A 24,497-nucleotide genomic window follows, 5' to 3' on the forward strand; every position below is an offset into this window, starting at 1 on the left:
ATCGATGATGAAATACACCAAGGTGGAACTGGGCCTCATCGCAGAGAAGGAACAGTATGCTTTCATGGAGAGTGCGATACGCGGTGGCATCGTCCAATGTCCCCGACGCCATGCTCAGGCAAACAATCCTCATACGCCTGGTTACGATGCATCGAAGCCCAACACCTATATTGTCTACTGGGATGTCAACAACCTGTACGGCCACTCCATGTCCCAGTGTCTTCCCATCAGCGACTACGCGTGGATGACCGAAGAGGAACTCTCCTGCGAGGATTTTCTCAACTGGAGCGAAGATAACGAATGGGGCTGTTTCTTGGAAGTGGATCTCGATTATCCCGAAACACTTCACGAGAAACATCATGGATTGGCCCTGGCCCCCTCCAAAAAGAAGCCACCTGGAGGATCGGAGCCAAAACTCATACTAAGCATGGAGAACAAGCGGAATTACGTTCTGCACTACCGACTCCTCCAATTTTACATAAGTCACGGCTTGCAGTTGAAGAAAGTTCATAGAGGATTGAAGTTCCGACAGAGCAAGTGGCTCGAACCGTACATAGCCGAGAACACGCGACGCAGAGCGCAATCGACATCGCCTGCAGACAAGGATCTGTACAAACTGTTCAATAACGCCATCTACGGCAAGACGATGGAGAACGTGCGTAATTACATCGACGCAACGTTGGTCACGGACGAAAAGAAATTTGAAAAGATCGTCGCGTCCCCCTACTTCAAAAACTTCACTATTTTCGACGAGAATCTAGTATTCGTCGAGAGGAACAAGAAGCAAGTGATGCTCAACAAGCCGATTGCCATAGGTGCCACTGTCCTTGAACTATCAAAATTGCACATGTACCAATCGTACTACGATCAGTTTCAACCTTTTTATGGAGATAACATCCAAATATGTTACATTGACACGGATAGCTTCATTTTTCTAATCCAAACACCAAGCCTCGAACATGATCTGACTAAGATGAAGCATCTGTTTGATTTTAGCAACTTACCATCAGGCCATCACTTACATTCGGCAGAAAACAAAATGACGATTGGAAAATACAAAGATGAAGTTGGCGGGGAGTACATCAGCGAATTTGCGGGGCTTCGTGCCAAAATGTACTGTGTAAAGATTACAGAAGAAAAAGAGATCAAGAAGGCGAAGGGGGTGGGAAAAATAAGTACCAGCAAATTTAGCATGCAAGACTACAAAGAATGCCTTTTTCATGGTAAAAGGCAACTCAGCACCGATCATCGCATTGCAAGTAAATTTCATGATTTGTACACGACGCGCGTAACCAAAGTAGCATTGGATGCAACGGACAACAAGTTACGTGTTCTCGATTGTCAAATCCACACGCGAGAGTGGGGGCACTACAATAAAAGCGATAAATGTGACGTGTGTTAACCATAACCCCATAGCCATGAAGTCCGCTGTGTTTTTGAAGAAGAATAGCATACGGAGGAAAAGAATGAAAGAGGGAGCCCTCGGGCGATGAAAAATAAGAGTTGAATTTAATGAGCCTTGGTTTGGAGCGGGCTTAACAACATAATAACAGGTTGCAACTTTTCATCGCCCGAGGGCTCCCTCTTTCATTCTTTTCCTCCGTATATTTTGAAGAATAGCAAAAAAGCACAATGTGTTAAATAACTAACAAGGACAATGAATCTCTTTGGTTTTCGCAAACAAAGCAAGATGGACACTCCATCAGCAAATTCTAATAACCTCTTACCTTCCGTGTTATCTAAACTCAATGGTCTACTAATTGTACATCTTAATAGTATATGGACGGAAATAAATAACGATGTGGGCAAGATGTTTTATGTTTTTAATAACAATTTACATTTCTATGAAATTCCGATCGACGGGAAACTCCAAATCACCGTGAATCCGGAGAACACAGGCGAAATCAAAATTTCTACCGGCAAGAACATTTTTCGAATGAAGCACGACAAGATACTTTCTAACATTACGTACGATGTGTCTGCAGGAGATTATCTTTACGTGGAACTCCTCGGAGACTACGACAAACTTATTCCTCTCTTCGTAGAATTACGAATCGTCTATCCTATTATAAATAACCGTTAACCAAAAATGCCTAACGACATTTTCGGCAACACCAAGCGTGTGGACCACGCAGAAGAGATTCTCATGTTGGACATTCGAGTTAAGAAGTTGAGGACCGATTTGATCGCTTTGCAGGAAACCTTAAACAAAAGTTTAGAGTCGGAAATCGCTACGCTCCAAACGCAATGTCTCGACCCTATTCTGAAAATCGATTCCGAACTGAAAACGCTGATAAAAAATTATGTCGACGTACCTTCTTACGACAGCGTTCAAAATATACAGTTGAACGTGGATTCGCTTCAAAATGATTTGGCCAAATTACAACAATTTCAATCGAAAAATGAAGATTTGGAAAAATTGAAACTCGAAATCGAAGAGCGAACTTCCGCAATAGAAAAGAATTTCTCTGAACTTCAAACTGTGGTGAACGATATTGATATAGAACGCTTGCATGTCGTCGTTTCCAAATTACAAGAAGAATTCACCGGCACGTTGGAAGAAATTAAATCCAAGTTGCAGACTTTGGAAGATACAATGACGAACCTACCATCGTCGGACGAACTGCAGGTCATCGGTAAAAGCGTCGCGAACATAAAAATTCAACTGGAGGCTTATCAAGATTTCGAACACATTCAAACCACCATCGCTACGCTTCAGGCGTCTCTGGAGTTGATCAACGAAGAAATTAAAAATATTCACGCTGAAGCAAGTGTGTTGACGAGTATTCAGGACACGTTAAGCACAGTTCAGCAGAAGATCCAATATTTGGAAAATTTGAACGTCGAATCCAATCTTACTCATTTTCATCACGTATTGGACAACATACAGGGTGACTTGGAATCGTTACGGACGAGCGTGCCTTCGAGCGAAGATTTGGAAAAATTGAAAACGGCGGTGACGGCACTATCCGATTCGAACGACATCAAAAGCTCATTGAGCGATCTCGAGAGTAAAGTGGCCAATCTCCCCACCTCCAAAGAATTGCACGCTTTGAAAAGGAACATATCTCGAATGCTGAAACGACTAGAAACGGAAACGGCGAACGTGGAACAGATTCGAGACGAACTTGCTTCGCTGGTGTCGATGCTGCCCACTTCGCAGAGCGTCGCCGACCTTCACACGCAGTTTACAGAGATGCGAATCATCGTGAACGATCTTACCGAGAAGAGCTCGAAATTGAATCAAGTCGAGAACCTTCAGAACATCGTCGTCAACATCAGAGATCAAGTTGGAGTGCTGGAATCAACGCAGGAATCAACGCTGGCCTCTTTCGGTGCCAAGTTGCAAGAACTCAACGAAAGCTACAAGCAGTTGAACGTGGAAGTGAAAATCAAACCGTCATTTTCTACCGTAACGGATACCATAGTCGAGCATTTGGTGCCCGTACAAAACACACTGGGTCAGCTTCACAGCAACCTCGTTAGCATCGATACTAAATTCGCTAAACTGCATTCTCTGCAAGCCATCGAAATCAACAGCGTACCCAATCAACAGAGAATCTCCACGTTCGTCGAAGGTAACAAACTGTACATGTTGCATCCTTATCATCCGTACTACAAGTTTCTCCTCGATGGTACGATTCAGATAAACGAATTTTCGTACTGGTCTCACGGCAGAAAAGCTAGCGTTCCCACCATGACTTTGATATCGAATCGTGGTGTCCAGAAAGCAGGAAATATTCCTCTGGCACGTTGGAACGAAACGCGCAACATATATGAAATACACGAAGACGAAGATCTCACCGTTTTCGACGTAAGTGCCGGCGATAAGCTGATCGTTCAAAACACGAGCGAAGTACCACCCTCTTTGAATCCCATCACGCTTGTGCTTCTCTTCAAACGTAATCTCTAAAAATAATAAAAATGTCTAGGCAAGCTATCGTCCAAGAATTGCATAAACCTGCACGCCGCAACTACAAACGTTTGGCTGTGGTAACCAAGGGAATCGACGACCTCTGGGAAAGTGACCTCGTGGAGATGAGTAGCGGCAAGTTAAAAAACGTACATAAATTGAACAAGGGCAACAAGTACCTCCTCACCATCATAGACACGTTTTCGAAATTCGCATGGGCTCTACCTTTGAAGGCGAAAACGGGAACATGCGTCACGGAAGCATTCAAGACAATTTTTCGCGAAAGCGGCGGCAGACAACCACGGTTTCTGCACACGGACAAAGGGAAGGAATTTTACAATGCCGTATTCCAAAAGTTTATTCAGAAACACAACGTTCAACATTACTCGACCTTCAGTGACGTCAAGGCCAGCATCGTGGAAAGATTCAATCGCACTCTGAAATCGCGCATGTGGTCACGCTTCACGCTTCAGGGAAGCTACAAGTGGGTCACTATTCTTCCGGAACTTGTTAACGACTATAATCACACACGGCACGCAACGATAGGCATGAAGCCAGCTGACGTTACCAAGTCTGACGAGCAACGTTTAATTTCTAGCGTTTACTGTCCAAAATACACGCCCACGACAAAAAAGGCTAAATACAAAATTGGAGAACAGGTGAGGGTCAGTAAATTGAAGCGAACGTTCGACAGGGGTTTCACACGAAACTGGAGCACCGAACTTTTTACCGTGGTTCGAGTTCTACCCGGGAACCGTCACACGTATATAATAAAGGACAGTGGCGGTGAAATTTTATTGGGGCGCTTCTATGAAGAGGAACTCTCTAAAACTAAATACCCTGACACGTACCTTATTGAAAAAGTTTTGCGCAAGAGAGGCAACAAACTTTTGGTGAAATGGCTGGGACTTCCGGAAACAAGTTGGATCGATTCAAACGAAGTGATTCTATGAGTACGTGGAACGTTGTGAAACGTTTACCTAATCCGGAAAGTCAAACGAAGAAAAAGAACGGCGAATTGCTTCCCGACAGCATCCGCTGTCTGATCGTAGGTCCTTCAGGGTGTGGGAAAACGACACTGCTCGTGGACAATTTTCTCCTCGCACCGAATTGGTTAGATTGGAAGAACAGGCACCTGTACGTGTTCTCGAAAAGTTTGGAGCAATCCAAATACCAGCAACTGATGAAACTGTACGATGGTCTGGACATTGCAACGTTCGCCTCGGAAATAAAACCACTCGACGATTGTCGTGAAAATTCAGTCGTTGTGTTCGACGACGCCATCCTGGAAAATCAAAATGAAATTCGCAACTTTTTCACGCAAGGTCGTCACAAAGGAATGGATTGCTTCTACCTAGCTCAAACGTTTTCCAAAATTCCAAAACAGTTAGTACGCGACAATGCTAATTTCATATGTTTGTTTCGTCAAGATCACACCAACCTCAAGCACGCGTACGATGACTACGTAGGCGGGGACATGAACTACAATCAATTTTCGGAACGCTGCTGCTCTTCTTGCTGGAACGGTGACGATTTCGGATTCGTGACGATATACATGACGAGGAAACCCAACGACGGAAAATACAGAAACAAAATCAACGACTTTCTAAACGTTGCAACGTTGTGAGAAACGACGTATATAAATAACGTCATGAGGAAACGAAAAATTGAAGACGAAAATCTCAAGCTTCGCGATTACCTCGCGAAACGCTTCAAAGGTTGGAAATCCGAGAATCGCGGATTCTACGAAGAGAAGAAACGTCAGGATCAACCTGTGATCGATGCCATCAGCGGTCTAGGTAAAGAAATTAAAAGTGTCACGGAACAAAATAAAAATTTGATTAATGAACTCGTACCGCTCGCAGCTAAAAGTTATGCTGTACCCACGCCCATTTCGAGCATTCCTTCGACACCGTTCGAACTGAAGGATGCACCGGTACGACGTCGAGCCATTGGTAGCACGTCGTCTTCGGATAAAATCGAGTTGGGACCTTTGGCACGAGACTACCTGAGCACGGGGAAGTTCGACAAGGATGAAGTGTTCGGATTGTATCCCAGCATGGAAACCAACGAAGGCGGCGGTGTGGTGTGGAAGATTGGGAAATCGAAGGTGACCTTCGAAGGCAACGACATTAAAGTCAATTTAGGCGACAAGGATAGTTGGACCAGGTATCCGGGTACGGTGGGACTGTGGGAACTCGTCGCCAAAAAGCAGCCGAAAGATTACACCGACGAAGATTACCAAAGTTACAAGGAAATTCTGATCATGACGGATGCCTTGTACCAGAACAACGACGCCTCGCAGAATAGGGTGAAATCGAGCAGCGGCGAGAAGTACAGGAATCTCATCAAACCGATTTGGAATCAGGTCAAAACAGGCAGCGGCGTCAAACGCTACAACACGTTACCCAAAGAATTCGTTTGGGTGGATGATGTGAGGAAACTCGTGGACCGATTGTTGGTGATAGCCGGCGAGGAGAATGCAGGCAACCGTAATTTCTACAACGAGAAGGTTGGCATCGTGGACATGATCAGCACGAAACTTTCCAACTTCATCGTGAACGACGACAAGGGCATAGGTTACCTGATCAAAATCATCAACACGCTGCCTCCTAAATTTTGGAACGTGGCCGAAGGAAAGGGGCTTGTGAACGACATCATCAACAAGTTACCTTTCGAGATGCATTTACCTGGCTACCAGTACTGCGGACCGGGTACCAAACTCGAGAAAAGATTGGAGAGAGGAGACAAGGGTGTGAATCCGTTGGACGCGGCATGCAAAGATCACGACATTGCTTATAACACCACGCAGACGGATCTGGATGCACGTCACGAAGCAGACAGAAAGTTAGAGCACGCAGCTTTCGAAAGATTCGTCAGCAGAGACGCATCGCTGGGTGAACGGGTCGCCGCACTGGGTACCACCATCGCCATGAACACGAAACAAAAATTGGGGTGGGGTATATAAATAACATACCGTAAAAAATAAACATGTCTCGTATAACTGATTTGCCACCCGAGCTACTATCTAAAATATTCAAAAAGATAGTAAACGGAGATGTTAATAAACTTCTAATCATAGCAAGAACAACGCCGGAATTTCGCATCCCTTGTGAAATGGTTCTCAAGAACCATCTTCGGGAGATCAGCGGCCTGAGGTGTGGTGATCTCAACATTCTGCTTTCGGCCGCGGGGGAGAAATTGAACGATAGGTCGGACGAACTGTACGAGGCAAGGCAGGGAAGAAGACGGTATACTGATGATTGGTACAAGTCTATGCAGGAGACGGAAGATATCACTACGCACATCATCGCATTTTCCGAAGCACGAACTTTCTTCCTCTGTTAAAAAAATAATAATATATATATATACGTGTCAAAAAAACTTGATATATAAATAACACACATCGTAAAAAAAAATAATCTTCGGTATATATAAATAACACACATCGTGAAAAAAACAATTAAATTTCTCTAACACACACACTGAAATTTTTCTCTTCTTCGATATGACAACTGAAAAAATGAGTGATCTCCAAGCATTAAAACAAATGCTAAATTTGTCATTTGAGTATGTAAAAATTCGGGAATTGGAAGTCGACAAATCTTACACGATAACTTCCGGTTCAATCGTTTCTACCCAGTATGGCCCCAAGGTACGCCTGTTGCTCAACGCACAATACAGTCTATTTTTACCAGATCGATACGCTAACATGTTATCGGATGAGAAGCTATCTATTTTAATCGAGAACAAAACTCGAATCGTGTACAAGGGGACAAAGGAACTTCTTGGCAAGAAAACAAAGCACGTAATAGAATTTGTGTAGCGACTGCGGGGCCGTGAAAAAAAAATCTCAGAATATTTATATATAAATAACATACCGTAAAAAACTACACAAGAAAAAATCTCAGAATATATATATAAATAACATACCGTGAAAATAACACATAGAGCATCAACATGAAGCCCAAGGGTGTCGTGTACCAGATACCATATTCGAATCTAAAAAATCTAGGTACCCTCGATGGGTTACTCACCAAGAAACAACGCGAGAAGAAACGTTCTTGCTTGTCGAAAGGACATGGAATGAAATTGCTGCTCAGCACACCTCAATTGTAAAGGTTGCAGCGTTCGCGGAAACAGCAAAAGATTGGAGGTTTCATATTCAGCATCCCGGCCATCCTGGCAGCATTGGGGGCCGTTGGAAGTTTGGCCGGCGGAAGTGCCGCCATTGCGAAAACCGTCATCGACTCGAAGAAGAACAAGGCGGAATTGGAAGAACAGAAACGTCACAACCTGGCCATGGAGAAGAAGGGGAAAGGTATAACCAAAAAACAAAAAAGCAACCTCGATGCTTTGAAGAAATATAAAAAAAAGAAACAGAAGCACTCACCAACCGAGACATTGAATCTCTGATCGAACCGTTACAAATCAAACACTTGAGAGGAGTTTTTATGTCCGACTCGTTACCTTCAAGCGTGAAAAAAAGAGAATGTGGAGTAGTCAACTTGGACGGTCAAGAAAATCCAGGCACGCATTGGATATGTTACCACAAAAACGATAATGATAAAGCATTCGTTTTCGATTCTTTCGGAGGTGTTCCACCTACAAATTTAATTCATTATCTGAAAACGAGCAAAACCTCCATATACTACAACGACGAACGCATTCAAGATTTCGGAGACGTGAACTGCGGTCATCTCTGCCTCTCCGTGCTCGCCTTTCTCTCTAAAATAAATAACCCTACGATCGAGGATTTCCAGAAAGTACTGTGGAACCTGAAACAGCATCACTAGGATGGGCGTGTTCCATCTCACGAGCGAATCTTCAATCTTGAAACTCACGCTGCACGACGACATTGTCTATCCTAAATCCGTGGCTCTGCGTGCATTCTACAGCATGTACCTCATACCTAATGTTACGCAGCACAACAACAAAATTAGCGTCGGAAGCGAACACATCGTCGTCACGCCAGGACAATACAATCTTTCCACTTTGCAAGCTCAGTTACCCAAAGGCACATATCTTTCTCAAAATTCGGTCACGCACAGAGTGGAAATCCTGTCGGCGACGGAGACCGTGGACCTGGGCACCATAGGAGAACTTTTAGGTTTCGAGAACAACACAAAACTCGAAGCTGGCATCAAGCACGTGGCAACAAACATTCCTAAATTTTTGGCCATAGAGACTTTGAACGTACACTGCAACGTGGCGGAAGGAATGATCACGAAATCCTCGGACGGATTATTAGGAAGTCACAAGCAGACAGGAATCATAGCCACTTTCAAACCAAGTTCCGAGTTCATGGAACCGATCATCTACACGCCCTCTTCGCCGATCTATTTTCCAGTATGTCGCAACCGCATAGACGACATAGAGTTGGTGGTGACGAACGAGAAAGGAGACGTGGTGGATTTCGCAGGTGCAACAACTACTGCCATCGTGGAGATCAACGTATAATAAATAACCATACATGTAAAATGGAGCAAATCGAAAGTTACGAATTGCAATCTTTCCCTCCCAACCGTCGCACGTTCGCCAATCTCAACGAAGCGAACAGGGAGATCGAATACGACGTTGACGTAGGCGATGGGTTCATTCATCCTCACAGAGCGGACCTCTACCTTCAATTCGACGTGGTGAAGAAAGAAAGCAGAGACACGTTTCCCGCAGCAGCAAACTTGATACTCGTAGACAACTTCGTGCCTCACCTGTTCTCGCAGGTGGAGGTGAGGAAACACAACACCGTCATCGACAGAATAGATTATCCAGGCATCACGTCGACGGCAGTGGGAACTTTGAAATTATCCAAAACGGATGCAGCATACTATCAGGCCGGGGGATTCGACGCCGGGACCAAAATATCGACGAAAAGTCACACGGTGCTCTTTCCCATGCGTCTGCTGCCTGGTTTCTTCTCAGACTACAAGGAGATCATGTGGAAGGGAGGACTGAGGGTCACGTTTCGAAGAGCGGCCAACGACAACGACGCACTGATGCGATACGCTACTTTGGGTCCGGACGGCACCACGCCGATAGCCAACACTTTACCCGAAGCAGCGAAATGCGTCATCCGGAGCATGGAATTGAGAATGCCGGTGGTGGAATACGAAACGAACTACGCCCTCAAGTACAAAGCGGAGATCTTGAAAAGTCCGCAGGTGCCGATTCACTTTCACAGTTACCAGTGCGTGCAGAAGATGGCGTCGGGAAGTCACATGGAATTCGACGTGACGACACAGTTCAACAACATACAGTTCGACATGCCAGATTTCGTCGTAGTGCTCTTTCAGACCGGGAGGGACAAAAATCAGGAAAAAGATTCCAGCAAATTCGACGACTGCAAGATCAAGAACGTTTATCTCAAGAATGGACGCAATGAAGTGTTCCCGCGCGAGAATTACAATCTTGACGTGACCAAAAACGATTACCTCAAACTTTACGAAGCGTTTTCGGCTTACAAACGCGTGACCGAGGGAAGCGTGGACATGTACTACACGCCCAGCGAGTTTAAAGCACGGAGACCCATGACCGTCATCAACACATCTAAGAGGAAGAAGGTGGTGGTCAACGATCGAACCAACATCAAGGTCGTCTGCGAGTTCCACGATGCCTTGCCCGAGGATACCCTATGCAGTGTCATCCTGATTGCAGAGAAGTCCTTCGCCTACGACGTGAAGAACGAGAGGGTCACAGAGCAGTTTTAACAAGTTTTTAACATCTTTTCTTGCATAATAAGAAATTTTCTGCACTAGCACAATCAGTTACAATAGCACAATACGAATTTCACTAGTTCAGATCAGTTACAAATCTCAATTTCATTAGCTATCAGCTACAATATCTTTTTGCACTATAGCACGAGACAATCAGAAAATTTGCACAAAAAAATTTGTTGTTGTTTTTACACGTGAAAATTAACAATAAAATTTCTTTTTTATCGTTTCAGATGCTGTCGAAACATCAAAAACATATACACACACACTAGAAAATAAGCATGCAACTTTATTTGTAACACACACACATACATTCTCCATCTTCATCAAGAAAATATTATAATAAACATAATTATTTTTATCTATCTCATAATAAAACTCTATATCCAAAAAATATCACAACATCAAATAACACTAGAGTCGTTAGTACACGTTGCATGCATTACGGAGGTCCTCTGTAGGGTTTCATGGAAGTTTGGGGAAAAAAAAAAAACACGTGAAACTCTACAGAGGTGCGGTAATCTATAACCGCAGCCATTAAAAAACTTTTACATTTTTGGTTGGGCACCACGCACCCTGGCGAGGTTATAGGGGCCAGGCATCCTAAAAAACAACAATTATTATTTGTTTGTTTGTTTGTGTTACAATACATAAGCGCGCGCACGTATGTGTGTGGCACATCGTTCCCTCCCCGAGAGAGAGGTTTACGAAGGTCACGATATATATAAACATTTGGCTCCGGACTTAGAAAATTACGATAAGGTACACTCATCTTTCAAAAAATAAGAGGGTGAGAGGAGAGGTTTACGAAGGTCACGATATATATAAACATTTGGCTCCGGACTTGGAAAATTACGATAAGGTGCACTCATTTTTTTCAAAAATGAGAAGATGAGAAGATGAGAGGAGAGGTTTACGTAGGTCGCAATATATAAACATTTGGTCCCGGACTTGGAAAATTACGATAAAATACACTCATCTTTCAAAAATAAGAGAATGAGAGAATAAGAAAATGAGAAGATGAGAGCGCGCGCGTGTGTATATGCCACATCCTTCCCCCCGAGAGAGAGGTTTACGAAGATCACAATATATAAACATTTGGCCCCGTTGATTCCAGCACTCCAACTTCATCTCTAATGTTGACGACAATATTCTAAAGGTAGAGAGAATGAGAGAATGAGAGAATAAAAAAATGAGAGAATAAGAGGATGAGAAGAGAGGTTTACGAAGATCACGATATATAAACATTTGGCTCCGAACTTGGAAAATTACGATAAGGTGCACTCACCCTTCAAAAAATAAGAGAATGAGAGAATGAGAGAATAAGAAAAGAGGTTTACGTAGGTCATAATATATAAACATTTGGTCCCAGACTTGGAAAATTACGATAAGATGCACTCATCTTTCAAAAAATAAGAAAATAAAAAAATAAAAAAATGAGAGAATAAGAGAAAGATGGGAGGATGAGAGGAGGATGAGAGGAAGATGAGAGAATAAAAAGAGAATGAGAAAGATGAGAGGATGAGGGGATGAGAGCTCATCTTTCACTCATCACTGCCTTTTTGCGCCCGTGAAACGTCGTCAGCGTAATAAATGAGGCGCGGAACGGGGAGAGAAAGTGAGTTTTTCAACTTTTTGTAGTCGTTTGGTCAAGAAATTAGAGTTGTCGTGGGAGTCACAAATTTATACTACTTATTTATTTGCGTAGCATATTGCTAGGCCTACCTTTTGCTTTCTTTTCTTGATCTTTGGTAACAATTGATAATTAATACAACGTGAAGCGCTAACAAGTGAAAATTCCGGCGCCATATCTCACGTAAGTAATTTGAAAAGCTAGAAGGCTCTATTATTTTCATCATATTTCGGGATGAAATAGATGAAAATCGCAGTATTTCATGTACTGCAGTGTTTTCGCATCGCATTTGCAAAAAAATGGATGAGAAGCCCTAAGCAGACTCCACCACGTAACGCAACTCCCATGCTGCGTTTGGGATCGAACCAAGAACCTCTAGACTTAATTGGGTGATGTAGCTATTCCTCATTCATTTCTCAGATGGTTATCACTCGCTTGGCCTAAATGTGATAAATGCAAGAGGTTACCTTTTAAAGGAATGGCGATAGAAATTAGCTTAGATTAGATATGGGTTTTATACTCTGCATGACTGAACCGATGTGGATTGGTTAAGGAAAGGATATCACTTGCCTTACAAATATATGGAGATTGTTCCTAGCTTGTCCTCTCAACCATCACTTGTCTCTTGTCACACACCATCGTCCAATAGTCGTTCCCCACTTTGCTCCTCTCTCACAATCCGTAGTCCTTACTCTCTCTCGTATTCTCGCCAACTGATCACACCTCCTGACAATTCCAATACTCATGCCACATACGCCTTCCAAGTCAATCACCCGACCTTTGCCTGATTACTTATTCAGCATTCCTTTCTCTGATACCTGCTATGCTAAGACTTTATACTTCTTGCCCAATACCTTGGGTACGATGCGATTACTACACTTGCTTCCCATTTTCCCGTTTTATATTTGACTCAATTTTTACGCCTAATTCATATGCGTTAACTTGATGGTTGGTTTATTTTTAATCTGCTCTTCCTACAGGCTGCTCTTGTTTATTTTAAGTGTGTTATATTAATATGCATTAACCTTCTCAAGTTTTGCCGAATTCTCGGCTGCTTGCCATTTGTCACTGTAACCTTGCTTTTTTGTGTGAGTGCTGCCATCTAACGTTAGTTTTGATTGATAGTTAGGTTATGTTACGTAACGTTTCTGTCACTTTTGGCTAATCGCGACGATGCGATTGAGTCATAATATTATGAATTTGATGAATGGACATTCACAAAGAACACCGACGCCAGGATTCGAACTCAAGAGAACTGGTGGAAACACTATCACAATTCTAGTGATGATGTTGACTTATTGTGGAACGTTTTACAAACACCATATCTCCATCACGATAAGGCATTCACAAGTCGCATAGAAGGTTCTTCAACGGACTATAGGTCACCCTGTATATATCTACCTGATTCACTTTCGATTTCGGTTCTTTACGTAGCTTTTATCTTTGGGTTTGTCGCGGCGATGAATATGAATTCATGAAGTGCATCCATGCCTTAGCCAGGGTACAGCGCCTTGAATAACGTACTGTGGAAAACTGCACGGTTCTGTGCTCTCTGGCTGGTTCCACTCGAAAATGATACCGCTAGAAGCGCTGGTGTTGCACCCGGTGCTTGGTATTCGTCTGCTTATAATGGAAGTAAATGGAGTTTTCGCTGCAACGTCTGATTCTTTTACATGAAGCATTTCTATGAATGTGATAATTGCTATGATATTTGGTACAGTGGTCGCGAAGATATTAACGAACATTCTAGACAGTCGACCACGTCCCGTTATCGTCATACTTTCGTTAATAATACGAGAGAAAAGATACGCGTGGAATGCTCTTGGCAACTAAATTTTTGTGTATGAATTAGGTTCATTGTTATTATCATCATCATCATTATTTCTTTTAAAGATATACACACTGAAGCATTTGTATTTTTGATATTTACTGTCTCTTTTCTTCCGCTTTAAACTAATCGCGGCGATGATGATAATGATGATTGCATGAAACGACAAGGGGAACCCCAAAAAAAACTTTCTTAGTGCCATCGACATGAGTGTAAGGAAACTTTCAAACCAATGGGGCAAGCGACATTGGATGTTCACACTGTCACACTAGTGACACACACTTCCAGACTGTAAAATAGCATTCATTGCACATGAGGGTCCAAACAGCAAACGACACGTTCATATAGCGTATTCGCGTGCTACTTGTTACTTCGGTCGGAAAGCTCCTTAAAGGAAGGGTGCTCAGACCGAAGCGACGCGCTACAGGGGGAGTTCCCAACTAAGTGACAAGCGACATGGTGCCTTCAGTCTATTAGCAAGCGTTGCTTGCGAACAACAGATAGGCGACACGATAAACCGCACATTACAACAACAGATCTAGGCGACACGATAAGCCACACGTGTCGCTTCTGCGTCGCTCAAACTGGGCCATTTCCACAATAGCTTGCAACATGTTGCCGTGGTTTGTTGTTCGCGCATACGCGATGCAATGAGTGTCTTGCTTTAGTGAGATTGCGCACCAAAGCGACAAGCGGCACGCGACACTTATCGCTTGAGGATTTCACCAACCGAACGCTGGCCTGTGCTTCCCGTCATGCCGCTACGATGTGAAATGTTGCTCTTGATTGGCTCCTTTCCAAGCAACATGTATCGCTTCGGTATGAAACTTGCATTGGACCGAAGGACCCGTGTCGCTTTGGTGTGAAATCTTCGTATCGTTTGTCGCGTGTCGCTTTGGTGTAAAATCTCCTTGAGGAAACGGTGTAGTCAGAGCTTTTGTCCCTACGGTTCGAAAGGCTGCGTTGTGGTTTGTCGCCTTGGTATGAAATATCTCTCAGGATACTATTTATAGAAACATGGAAAAATAAACTCTAATACACAGTCCAAGACCTGACGTCCGGAATCACATTGCCATGTTTCTTCTTGTGTTACGCACGCATGCTATTTATTTATTCATTTTATTTTACTTTTCTTTTCAAATTAATGCCATTTCGTGACTGCAAATCACTCCACAAATATAACTGTTTCCATCAATTCACGTACCGCCTTTCAAGACAAACAAATCTACATAATATATTCCAAAAACTAACAAAGCCGCATTACTTTCATAAGAAAATTAGCACCGATTCTGATCGCACTGCCATCTATGTTCTTATCAGTCACGGGAACCAGTTTCTTGGGTCGTTTTCCACACTACGTTATTCAAGGCGCTGTAGCCAGGGTTCGTACGTGGAACTTCCAGCTTCGTAGAGAATTTCACTGTCAGTAGTATTTTTCTGCCTATTTGAATCACTATTTAATACAAAGTACTAACGATTACTAATTCAAAACCCTTGTGTAGGACAAGTATTAATACTAATTTTCCTTTCGGTTACCAACACATTTCCTTCCATGAGCAACTTTCTTCTCAAATTTCAAATTGATCAAAAAATATTAAACTACATTTCTATGTAGTGTGTTACTTGATTGTAGGGATATACAAGAAAACATGCTATTTAGTTACCCTTCGAGTTTCAATACTCCATTTGTCCTTGAGCCTGAAGACTTCCATGGTCCAATATTACATTAATAGTAAAGGTACAGCTGCACATTGCACATTCCCCAAATACCTATATATTAGAGACTGGGAGAAATCCCATAGCCAATCCAATGCTGGGACATTGCTAGAGAAATTCTCACAACTGGAATTGAACCAGAGTCTTCCGGATGGAAATTGAATTAATACGGGTACAAATAAAGTCCTAATGTAGAAAATAATGGATTTGCAACCATACATTGTGTTGTTACAAACATAATGGAAATTTCAAGCGTTTAGCTTCTGCAAAAGATTGGAACAATTGCAAATAATTGGAAATCACAGGTAAGTAGAGAAGACTCATAGGTCCAGAAACATAGAGATGAGGAAGAGGTACCCAGAGATGGATGCGAAACATGAATAGCGGTTGAAGCTGAAGTGAAAGAAAGCCTTGGAAATGTGGTGCTACCGGAGAAGGTTGAAATATAATGTATAGACAGAGTAACGAAGATGATGGGACGTGCGCATAGCAAGAGAAGCCTTAGGAATTAGGTCAAAAGATGAGGAAGGATGGTAGGCCATATCTTGAGACATGAAGGAACAATTAAACTTGAAATGAAGGAAGAATAGAAGAGAACAACATATTGGTAGGTCCACGATGGTCCAAGAAGATATGAATTGCAAGAGCTGCTGAGAAATAAAGACAGGAACAACTGGAGAAATGCAACAAGGAAAGAAGAACATTACATAAACAAGTTCCACATCCCTTTTCGAAAATATGAAGACACTGAATATAAGGAACATTGAAGGAGGAAATATTAAGTTGTCAGGCAAATAACAGAAGGAAGGCGTAAATTTTTCCCATTCAGAATAGAGTTCGAACAAACCAACCTCAGGGTTTGTTGTTTGTTGATCTAATGTGAAAATTCTAAGGTGTCTTTTCACTGCTCATCAAGCATTCTACCCGAGTTTAGGTCGAGTTGATTTCTACAGCCTTTATTTCCTTTTCATAACACAGGAGCGTGCGCCGAACGCGTATTTCATCCTCGCGCGTATGCAGCCGTGTCGAACACGCGAGTAACGCCTTTTGCATATGCACCAAGGGGCACGTCGCCAAAACCCAATTTACACCCTTTCTGTCTTCGAGCGGATACGACCGGATCGTTTGCACGGCGGTGGACGGATTTTTGGGTGTGATTGCATCCAACTCTAAACCCTCTCTCTCCACGCCCTGCCGTTGTAAACACTGATACCTCCACGGCTGTTCGAGCGTAATAGTTGTTGACTACAGAGTCGGGCACCTGGTTCCCTTATCTCCCAAGGTTTGCTTCGGGGGCCATGAATATTCCCCGTCAGGTGGAGGGGACGAAGGGTTCCCTATGCTAATGAAGGATCCCGGAATCTCAGCAGCGCGGCTGGAATTGCACGCAGGAATCCAGCTCTGAAAGGTTTCTGGAGAAGACTGCACGGAGGAGGGGGAAACGGGATAGAATCTTGTCTCTTCCTCGGGAAGGGAGTGACGTCATAACTAGAAGAAGTAGGCAATCTCGAGGCTCTTTCTGCAGATCTTGATTCGATTTGAGGGAAAGGAAGGGCTCAGTACCGCCACCTGGGACTTGCCGAAATTTCTCCCTTCGCAAGCATCCTGGAGGAGTCATCTTCCGTGCCAGACTCGGGAAGTGATGCTTGCGAATAAAGAAGACGCCATTTTATCTTCTGTTCCTCTGCATATCTCTTGATCCTTACCTACAAAACCACCCGAGAGTTTTTTTTTCCTGCGTTCTGCGTTCTTGATGTTGAAACTACATTGACTGACAAGGAAGCATCATGTTAGACTCAAGGCCGAACTTTAGGTAATGCTAAAATGCATAATCATAAATATGAAGATAACTAGAGTTTTCATGTATAGTCCGTCTGCATCAGTCACGACCATAGATCTAAGTGCGCATGCGCCAACTGAACGAGACCAGTGGCAAAATACGGGCGATGGCTGCAAGCGGAAGACAGACACGGAGAAGAAATTCGTCATTGTTTCACGTCGAAAGGGTTCGTTACGATCTGCCATCACAAACGCACGAAAGGCGAGCGACACATCTTAGTATCACACATGCTTCTGCCTACTTCCCCTTTTAGAACTTCGAATCGTCCACTCGAGATGGGCTCGTTTTCGTGGTCCAACAGTAGGTAATTATAACTTGACAAGTTTAAAAACAAGACGCTGCAAATAGCTGTTGCGCATCTCACACAACATTTGCCCACTCCATTCTTCGCAGCGACGTTGGTTCGCAGTGTTGCAACCTGAAAGGAGCGGAATGGTCTGAGGATTTTCAACGAAATTTGTATTCGCTTTTTCCTGGGCTGTTTTCTACCTGACGGAGTACAGAAATTTAGCTCACCTTTCGCCAACGACTGTTTTCCTTATTTACCTTTTTTTTTTACCAAACTACATTTTGCTCCTCCAAAGTCGTTTTGTGCACTTTGAGTTCAAAATTCAACAAACTAAAAATCAACCTTTTACTTTTAAGTTAGATTCACATCGAAGCGACACGTGTCGCTTGAAGATTTCACCAATCGAACGGAGACTTGTGAAGATTGTCATGTTGCTGCTGTTCGTCTTTTCGGTCCCAAACGACTTGTGTCGCTTTAGTGTGAAATCTCCACAAAGCGCAGTCGTCGTCTTAGTGACGGGCCGCAGATAACCACAGAATTATGGAATAATGGAACTCAGTGTTGCAACTAACAAGCACAGTTCAACTTAATTCTTGATATTTTGCTTAAAAGCCGTAGTTTTAACCGCAGAACGTCGGTTTTTTTCGAATTTCGGTAAGAAACCCAGCGTGAAAGTTCCGCACGCCACTGAACTACCCACAGTTGCAACGCAAGAAGCTCGTCAGAACAGGAGTTTATGGTAGTGGTTGCGGGCCATAGTCGAAGTTTTCCTGGCCGCTCAATACAAATAGCTTGTAGCTGAGGACTAACTCCCACGATCGGTTTTAATTCTCGCAGAGGCACTCCGGCCGTTCAGCTCATGTACGAGGGGAAGCGAAGTCTCTAGAACCGAATAGGGCGCTTAGAGGTTACTTCCGGTTTCATCTCCTTTAAACCAACTACCAATGCTCGCTTGTGCTGGGCCGAACCGTGCCTAGCCGACCGTTCCCATTGGATTTCATCCTTCCTTTATTCAATGCAAGATTGTCCAACAATATGCTACTGTGTAATACCTTGCTCCCTTATGAAATTTGGGATGGAGAAATTGCCTTTCCTCTTAAAGTTTGCGTCTCTTTGCAGGCCTGACTAGGATCGAATCGCTGACCTCTTGACTTGATAACCTTTCACACCGACCACTCCGTCACGGCACTAATCTTCATTCATTTGTAAATTATAATGTGTTTAAATAAGCCCTCTCACAATAATTTCCGGTACATTTTGTGAAATATGTAGCGTTTTGCAAGTGAACACACGTAAAATTCCACGTCAGTTTGGCAGGTTGCACGATCTAATTGACATTTTGTAAATTTTAGATGATTTGAAGATGGCAGACTTGTAGGAGTATGCGTCTAAGAGTTTAGATATGTCCATTTAGTAGAGAGGTATTTATGTGGTTCTCGACTTCTGACGCACCCTGTATATGTATGTCCATATACATTGTGTAGCCTGTTTACAGATGTTTACCCTGTACCCTAATTACTATAAATATATTGTGCTTGGATCTAAATGGGATTCTAATATTGTTTCTTGTTTTGTTTTTTCTAGGGCAGCCCAAAGACTAAACTTGTCATCGCCTCACCGCCGGAAACACCATCCTTCGGGAGAAGAGGAACTGACGTCACAGTTCCCTACCCACTTCTACAATGTCATCCACCGCTCACCGCCCCCGCCACCCCCCGCGCTTCTGCGGCGCATCGGGGTCAAAGAAGTCAGCGGAGTTGGCAAGGTAAGCAGACCTCATCATCCTTCCGTGGTGGATAATTAGCGCCGTCCCCTGTTCGTATATGCAATCGGGTTATCGTGGCTGCTAGACTGGAAAGAGACATCGTCAGGATGCATGTTTTGTCTAATTTGGCATATCCTGAAACGTTCTCTGTCCCGTTGGACAGTTGTGTAATGTGTGTTGCGGATATTTCAGGCATTTAGTAATAGCACTTGCAGGACTGGAAGTAGACAGTGTTCTGTTAGCACTCTGTATGTATTCGTGGCTAAAGTTGTCTCACCTGGGTGTTCCCTCACCCCCGCACTTTCTTCTCGTATAACAGCGGTTCATCAAAAACAGGTTTATGGCATTGTAAAATCCAGTTTTGTCGCTCCCGGCTGTGTTGAAGCACATGCTGATTGTAAGGAGAGCCAAATCCAGTCATGGGATGATTTCAGGATATTTATTGTATATTCTGATTAGTCCAATAATAGAAGAAACTGAAATCGGATATCTATCTCCCAGAGTGTGTCTTACATGTACAGGATGTCCAGGATAGGAGTGGCAAGGGGTCGTGGGTTCGATACCCAGCGACAGCACAGTGGTTCAAATTCTACTTTAAACTGTAGTCCCATTCCCGATTGGCCTATCTGTGCATCTTAAAGCAATAATTGAAACAAACAGAATAAAAATGACACATTTTGAATGTCTTTAAGTATAGTAAATTTATGGATGCAGTTTGAAGACAAACCCATTTCGAACACAATTTATTTTCCTATTGCAATTTTGATGTACGTCGCTTTTACGCGTATGTATCTTTGGACGAATGACGACGATCAGGATGTATGAAAGTGATCAAAGAACATCCAGGTCAAGACTCGAACCAGTGGCGAGATCTCTTGTATCTTCCACACCTCTAGATACGCTAGAGAGGAATATAACATGGTCCGGGCTCAGATAAAGTGAAAAAATCCTAAAACACAAACTCTAGTTGCAGTTTTTGTTATGTTCTGCCGAATTCCAGGCAGTCCTCTCGTGGCCAGCCGAGCATAGAAACGGTAGGTTCAAATAGAAGGGGCGGAGGGGATAATCGAATCCCAGCTGAATGAATAAACCATCTGAGATCAATGGGGTGGCCATAATCCCTCCAGAAGTGGAATTCCATCGGGCTGAATGACTTGCGAAGCGGCGCTTTCGAAACGCCTCCTAATGCCGCTTGACCAGAATGCCTTTGGTCCTTTTTCTCTCTTCCTTAGGAGGAAGTGAATAAAACAGCCCTTCGGAGAAGAAGCTGCTCATCCCTGGTACGTGATCCTCCGCTGCTGTTGATGCAACGAAGGCGGTGCTATCCATGCAACCTTACTCGAATATTAACCCTAGGGCAGTGTTGCTACAAGAGAGTTCGATTTCCCCTCTTGTCCTTCAAACTAACTCTCTAGCCTTCTTAAACCCGAAGGTTTATGACTGCTGCAACACACACGTTCCATCTGCCCCCATCCTGGAGAAGATCAATCCAATCTTTTCCATCCCTACATATTTTCTTTAGGTCCATCCTTCCAGCTTCGTCTTAGCCTTCCTACAGGTCTCTTACCATCAGGTTTCCCAACAAGAATCGTATAGGCCCTTCTCCCATTCATGCCACATGGCCTGCCCACCTAAGTCTTCTTGCTTTAATTCTAATAATATCTGGACAGGAATGCAAATTGTGAAGTTCTAATTATGTAACCTTTCTTGTCCTTCATCTTCGAAAATTGAAATCAAGATCACAAAACGCCATCATCAGTAATAATTATATATTATAATTATCTTATTTATTTATTTTTTATTATAATTATTATTTACAAACAGTCACAAAGTGATAGAATTGATTGAATTGAATTAAGCAGGGGAAAAAAGGTAATGAGAGTAATTAATATCAAATTAAAACAAATACGCAAAATACCAAAGTTTTCTTTACAGTAGGTAATATTAAGTTTATCTCAGTTGCGTCACTACAATAATTTTAAAGCTAAATAATGTGAAGGTATTGATTGATCCCATTTCAAATATAAATTTTTAGGAGTGTCATAAATTACGCGACGAGAAAAAAAAGTGTGCATGATTCCTGTCCTCAAATTTTTCATAGCATTTCTGTAGAATTTTATGTGAATTCCCCTACACAGAGGGGAATACTGGCGCAGGAATAAGGAAAGCATTAAAATCGTGTTGAGGACAGAACCGTGTCTTTCGAGTCTTGTCCGATATCTCCTTTAGCTCGAGACTGTATTAGTATGCTTGTAGTGACACTAAAGGGAGGGAAATTCCCCCTCAGCGTAGTGAAATTTTCAAGCAAATTTACTTTAAAAGGGAATGGGAGACATTTTCTGGAAAATGAGTTGGTTTTTGTTTTGTATTCCATTGCCGTCTTTTATATATATATATATATATATATATATATATATATATATATATATATAAAGAGCAACTTTGAATGTATTCTTATAGCGTAACAACAGCATATCCTTGAGGAATAGGTGTAAACATATACTTTGTGACGTGGGAGCGCTTTTTATCTTCGGTATTTGTTGTCCAGGCATTGTGTCAATTATTCAGGTTCATGAAGTTTTATATTTTAGTGAAAACAATGCAAATTTTCAAGTGCATTTTTTTTGGACAAAATTTGTTACTGATAGCCTGAATTTTCATTGCACCTCATCTTAAATAAATAAAATTTCTCTAGTAATTATTAAAAGGAAAGGAATTTTTTTCTGATGTAAAGGACATTTTTGAGATGAAAGAAATTTTACACTGTATCTGAGAATTCTTTTAAAGCGTAACCATCACTCTTTGCTGGGAGTTGATTTATCAAAGCATCGATCTTGTAGCTTACAATAACTGAATAACATTTCTTGACAATGACATAAGTATATGCTGTCAGTTTCATAAGATATACCACATATTTGACCTTAACGTTTGATAATTTTGAAAGCATGCACGCTGTTTTTCAACAGTGAAATCAAATAAATAAATAAATAAATATGGTCACGAACAATTTCGCATCAGAAAGTTAGAAATGTTATTGCAGATAGGCTATTTCTGCTTCGAATATGGGTGTTAAGCTTGTAAACGAGGAGGTGATCATGGTTTATCTTTTGCCTTGCACTAAAGCCTCTCTTATTCCTTCTCTCTAGTTATTGTCGGCGATTCTTTGGTTACTGACCTCGATTCTGTTTGTTATTGTTGACGATGAAGATGAATGGTGAATTGCTGAAATAGATGTTGAAAAACAATGGAACGACAGTAACTTATTCAGGATTCGAGTATCGGTCACATGACATCGTACAGCTCTTATGCTAACCACTACAGCGGGAACGGTGGGAGGATGAGTGGTGATTTTATTAAACATATGGAACAGCGATATGCATTCAGATGCGGGAACCCTGAGAACTGCATTCTTACATACTAACGAGGCTCTGGTATCTGTACCCACATCCTGGCTTATTTAGTCTTGTTTGTATCTGGTGATCCTTTACAGAGTCGGCTTTTGTGGTGATTAGATTTTATTTCTCCGATAGGTTTAGTTTATGTACTCTTGCCTTGTAATCAAAGGGCCCCGTGGTTGGTTTCCAGTATAGGCACATTACACAAGTCCACTTGCGTATCTGAATGTGACATTGACTTAAAACAAAAATTAACAAACTTCGAATTATTGCACGAAAAAATGAAATGCTTGTCCACATTTTTCCCCCGTTGAGTGACCTGTCTCAGTACTTCCTGACAGCCAAATACTCAGTCTGCAGACGTGCCTATACTTGTAAAAATCGTAAATAAAACAGCGGTGCCACACTTGGGTGTGGAAAGTGAAACCCTGTCCCCAACAACAGACGCTCCTGGAAATCCAGAGTTCTATTTTGGAAGCTAAGCCGGGCATATCTGCACAGGATTACATCGGAGGCAATCGCTTGTGGAAAAACCCGCGATGGCCGGACGGAGGGAAATCCCCTCGTAATGAGGTAGCCTTTCCCCAGGATTAACATGAACGCAAATGCCCCGCCGTTATGTATACAGCGCGTGGGGACGAGCCGGAATTGCCAGCGCGTTTCACTTAGGTGCCGACGAGAGCGAACCGGTTGGAGCTGCTTTTATGTTGTCGAATTGGTGGCAGATTCGAATTCGGAGGTTATGGGTTCAACTATGGGTGGTGCCGACACGAGAGTTGATATCGTCTCTCCACTTCATGCCTGATTTTCTTTCTTGCCTGTTTTGATTCTTTCTTGCCTGTTTTGATTCTTTCTTGCCTGTTTTGATTCTTTCTTGCCCGCTTTGATTCTCGCTTGCCCGCTTTGATTCTCGCTTGCTCCCTTTCCTTCCGCTTTGCCCGTTTTGTTTATTTCCATCCATTTCGGTTGTTCTATGTCGCTTTCCTACCTTTTCGTTTAATCGAAGCGATGAGGATGGATAATGGGAAAAACAAGTTCGAACCTTTGATCTCAGGCTTTCTAGCTCCTCACGCTAGCCATTCCAGCACGATGACCGACGTCTATCTCAGCTCGATTATACACACCTCTCTCTCTCGACCTCGTTTCGACAAACCGTATGTAGTCTTGTTCTCGTGTCTATACCACCCCTTGGTTCTCATATAGATGCGCTGAGGAGGCCCAAGGAAGCACCTGCTTAATGAACGCGTCTGGCTCCCGCTTGACTATTTCATGAACCCTGACGCTACCGTAATTTAATTATCAGCCCCCAAGATCAATTTCGGCGGCTGGATGGAGACCTTTGTGCTCCACGGGCCGACATCAGGAGTCACTCATGTGCCAAGCGCATACCAAGCCGTCAGTGGCC

At 42.8% G+C, this 24,497-nt stretch overlaps 1 protein-coding gene across 1 annotated transcript in view; it reads left to right on the forward strand.

Moving 5' to 3' along the window:
* The window catches only part of LOC145985564 (kinesin-like protein KIF26B), a 968,206-nt gene that overhangs the window by 661,942 nt on the left and 281,767 nt on the right, over window positions 1–24,497 (forward strand). The window contains exon 5 of the mRNA XM_083119635.1: window positions 19,517–19,697. Within this exon, the coding sequence (XP_082975761.1) occupies window positions 19,517–19,697 (181 nt within the window). The remainder of the gene's footprint in view (window positions 1–19,516; window positions 19,698–24,497) is intronic.

Source organism: Lepisma saccharinum, chromosome 3 (assembly GCF_977018435.1).
Source record: "Lepisma saccharinum chromosome 3, izLepSacc3.1, whole genome shotgun sequence".
In the NCBI taxonomy this organism is placed as follows: domain Eukaryota; kingdom Metazoa; phylum Arthropoda; class Insecta; order Zygentoma; family Lepismatidae; genus Lepisma; species Lepisma saccharinum.